Raw genomic sequence first — 3,235 nt, forward strand, 5'->3', positions numbered from 1 at the left:
CTGAAATGGGCCTATTTTCACGTCATTTAACCGGGGCTGCGAGGTGTGAATTCCCCGTCCCGCATGTCCACACCGCTTCAGTGTTTCACCCAGTCAAAGCTTTGGATGAAGGGGTGAATAAGTCTTCTTTTTAAAAGCCTGTTTGTCTCCGCAGTTCGGTTCTCTTTATCAAATGAAGGGGGGGGGGGGGGGGGGCGAGAAGCGCTAATCGCCTGTAATCCTTTTAATATGTCTCACACTTTGCTCTGTCAATACACAAAGTCCCCCCCCCCCCAAAAAAAAAAACTGTCACGGGCACTCAGGATAGAGGACGGATGAGCAGAAGGTCACCGGGTTACCGATCATCACAAATGTGTTTATGAGAGGCGATAATTAAAAAAAATATATATATATATATATATATATATATATATTTATTTGATGTTTAAAAAAATATTATATATGTATATATATAATATTAATTTATTTTTTTAATTTATTTTTCCTTTTGGTAATGGTAGCCCAGGCTCCTCCTCGCCTCTTTCTCCCCCCTCTTACCAAGCTCCTCAGGTAGAGAGATGTTTTAAATCAGGGGGGGGAGAGTGCTTTTGTCCGCAAAGGGAAAAAGGAGGGGGGCTTGTTCTCAGCAAGATCGCCCTGCCGTTTTTTAACCGGGGGGTTGCGTATAGAGTGCGACCGACCGACAGACTTTGACACGGCAGCGGTGTGTGGGATGGGAGCAGAGAGAGAGAGAGAGAGAGAGAGAGAGAGAGAGAGAGAGAGAGAGAGAGAGAGAGAGAGAGAGAGGAGAGAGAATCAACGTCCAGCCCCTGCAGTCACAAGCGAGCGAAGCAGCAGCAGCAGCAGCAGCATAGAGCACTGAAGGCAGCCCGAGTCTCCTCTATACGCACGGGATCTCTCTCTCTCTCTCACACACGCACACACACACACACACACACACACACACACACACACACACACACACACACACACACACACACACAGACGCACCTGAGGGCCGCAGAGGATTACAAACCACGAGGAATACTCTGACAGCCCGGGACCAACTTGTTTGTTAACATGCATATATATGTATAAATACAGGGGAACAAAATCTTGCAGCGTTTTTCCAACAAAAAAAAACCCGTCAACGCACAGCTCCGCTTCTGCAAGTGCACTTAGACTTTGCGTAGCCTTGATTCAGTAATCACTGCTACTTGAGCCAGTTATGGACTTTTTTTGACGAGGAGTGTGCTCGCTGCGCATGCATGAGCCCCTCTCTGACCGGTTTTTCTTCTTCTTCTTTTTGTGTTGTGGATTTCGGTGAAATCTTTGGACTTGAGTTTTTGACTTGCGACGAGGTCAGCTTGACTTCACAGCCCTGGTGAGAATTTACTGGAAGAGCCTTTTTTTGAACCTCCATCCAACATGCGACCTATCGCATCCAGACTCAGCTATCTGTGAGTGCCTCTATCCTCCCCTGCACCTCCATCTCTTTACGCACCGCTCCTCCGCGCAGCACCCAAGCTAACTTAACGTGTCTTCTTCTTCTTTGCAGGTGTCTACACTTGTTTGCATTCTGCTACTACGCTCAGGTATGTCACTTCCTTCCATTTCTTTCTCATTATTGTATTGTTTTATTTTATATTGAGTGCTAAAATGCGGATTATATCATGTGGCATCTAAGAAAAACGCATATGGTGATCGAAGCGCGCGACGCACGGCGCAGGGGTAAAAAGGTGAGGGGTTCATCGCAACATTATGTGATAACAACGAAATCGGATGGCTGCTGGGGAGGGCGCGCGGCCCGCTTGGCATGGTTTGCTGATTAACACACCGGGCCTGGCACGGGACGCGCGGGCACAGACGAGAGGCAGAGGGGAAACACTTGGGGGCGGGGGACGACGACGACATGTCATTGGGTTCAAAAGTAAGCACGGGAATCCAATGTTTTCAGTCAGCAGCGAGTCATTCCATCACTGACAGGGAGATCCAAATTCAGTATGAAGTTAAAAGTGGCCCCGCGCGCTGCGGCGCGCATTCTATCCTCGTGCGCACAACCTGTAATCACACCGCGCGTCTGTTTTGGAAGCCGTAATTTCATTTTGGCAGTAGCGCTCCTGGAAGTTGTACACTTGTCACTCGGGGGAGGTAAACAACAACAAGCTGTTGTTGCGTTAGGATATCTCTCCTCTCTGTGATTCCCTACAGTAACCCGAAACCGATTTTATTTTTAACATCAGTAAAATACATATATAGTAATACAAAACTAAAAAGACGAATGAACACATACTGATGATTGTGGTGACATCTAATTTCTGACAGGTAACCAATCAGTCCCCGCCTAATTTCACGCAGCATGTAAGCGAGCAGAGCAAAGTGACGGACCGCGTGAGCCGCAGGTTGATCCGGGTCTACCAGCTGTACAGCCGGACCAGCGGCAAGCATGTGCAGGTCCTGCCCAACAAGAAGATCAACGCCATGGCCGACGATGGGGACGTGCACGGTAAGAGAAAAACACCCTGCATATCAGTAGAGACACAAGCTTCCTTTCTGTGGTGCCCAACGGCGATCATCCTCTGTAACCCGCCGAGATCTTTTAAATATTGTGGATCCCTGAGATCTTTTTTTTTTTATAGATTCAAATAATTACATTTTCTTTATTTTTTCTATATATTTGTTCAGCCCAAATTAAATGAAAAATCTCGATTCATTTCATGTTTCTTTTCCATTTACGCCATATACATCTTCAGTTGTCCATTTAGTACGCGTGCAATTTAAATTCGGGTTAGATTAATTGTCGCCATGCATTCTTTTTTTTGAATCTTCCCTCATCACATTTGTTCTCCGCTGGCCTGCCACATGTAGATCGTTTTTACAATTCAGTTTTATTTAAACATATTCAAATAAAAACCACCAGTATTTAAGTCACCAGTATTCATTTCGTTTTTGTTCTGTGATTGAAATTATTCCCAGCATTCTTTTTTTCTGACTTGGCTTGAGGCCAATATTCTACATTAAACTTGTGCAGAAGGCCTGAAGCATTTAAAAAAAAAAATCTGAGATGTGAAAATGAGCTGAATTAACTCAAAATCTTTGTCGCATATTTTATTTTTATTTCATTTATAAACAAGTGTGAATCGGCAATCAACAAGGAGAGAAGGGATTAGAACATTCAAGCAGTCTATTTCCGTCTGGTTTCATAACGCCAAAGTGGATCCCCCCCTTATCATCCGCATTATGTGAAGCTCTACCC

At 45.1% G+C, this 3,235-nt stretch overlaps 1 protein-coding gene across 1 annotated transcript in view; it reads left to right on the forward strand.

Annotated features, from left to right (window-relative positions):
- The first annotated feature begins 901 nt into the window (after positions 1-901).
- The window catches only part of fgf8a (fibroblast growth factor 8a), a 5,756-nt gene continuing 3,422 nt past the window's right edge, over positions 902-3,235 (forward strand). Inside the window, exons 1-3 of the mRNA XM_068718256.1 lie at positions 902-1,439; positions 1,538-1,574; positions 2,305-2,485. Of these exons, the coding sequence (XP_068574357.1) occupies positions 1,408-1,439; positions 1,538-1,574; positions 2,305-2,485 (250 nt within the window). The 5' untranslated portion in view covers positions 902-1,407. The remainder of the gene's footprint in view (positions 1,440-1,537; positions 1,575-2,304; positions 2,486-3,235) is intronic.

Source organism: Cebidichthys violaceus, unplaced genomic scaffold (assembly GCF_023349555.1).
Source record: "Cebidichthys violaceus isolate CVI_PGR_0920_01 unplaced genomic scaffold, fCebVio1.0.p SCAF_10, whole genome shotgun sequence".
Classification (NCBI taxonomy): Eukaryota; Metazoa; Chordata; class Actinopteri; order Perciformes; family Stichaeidae; genus Cebidichthys; species Cebidichthys violaceus.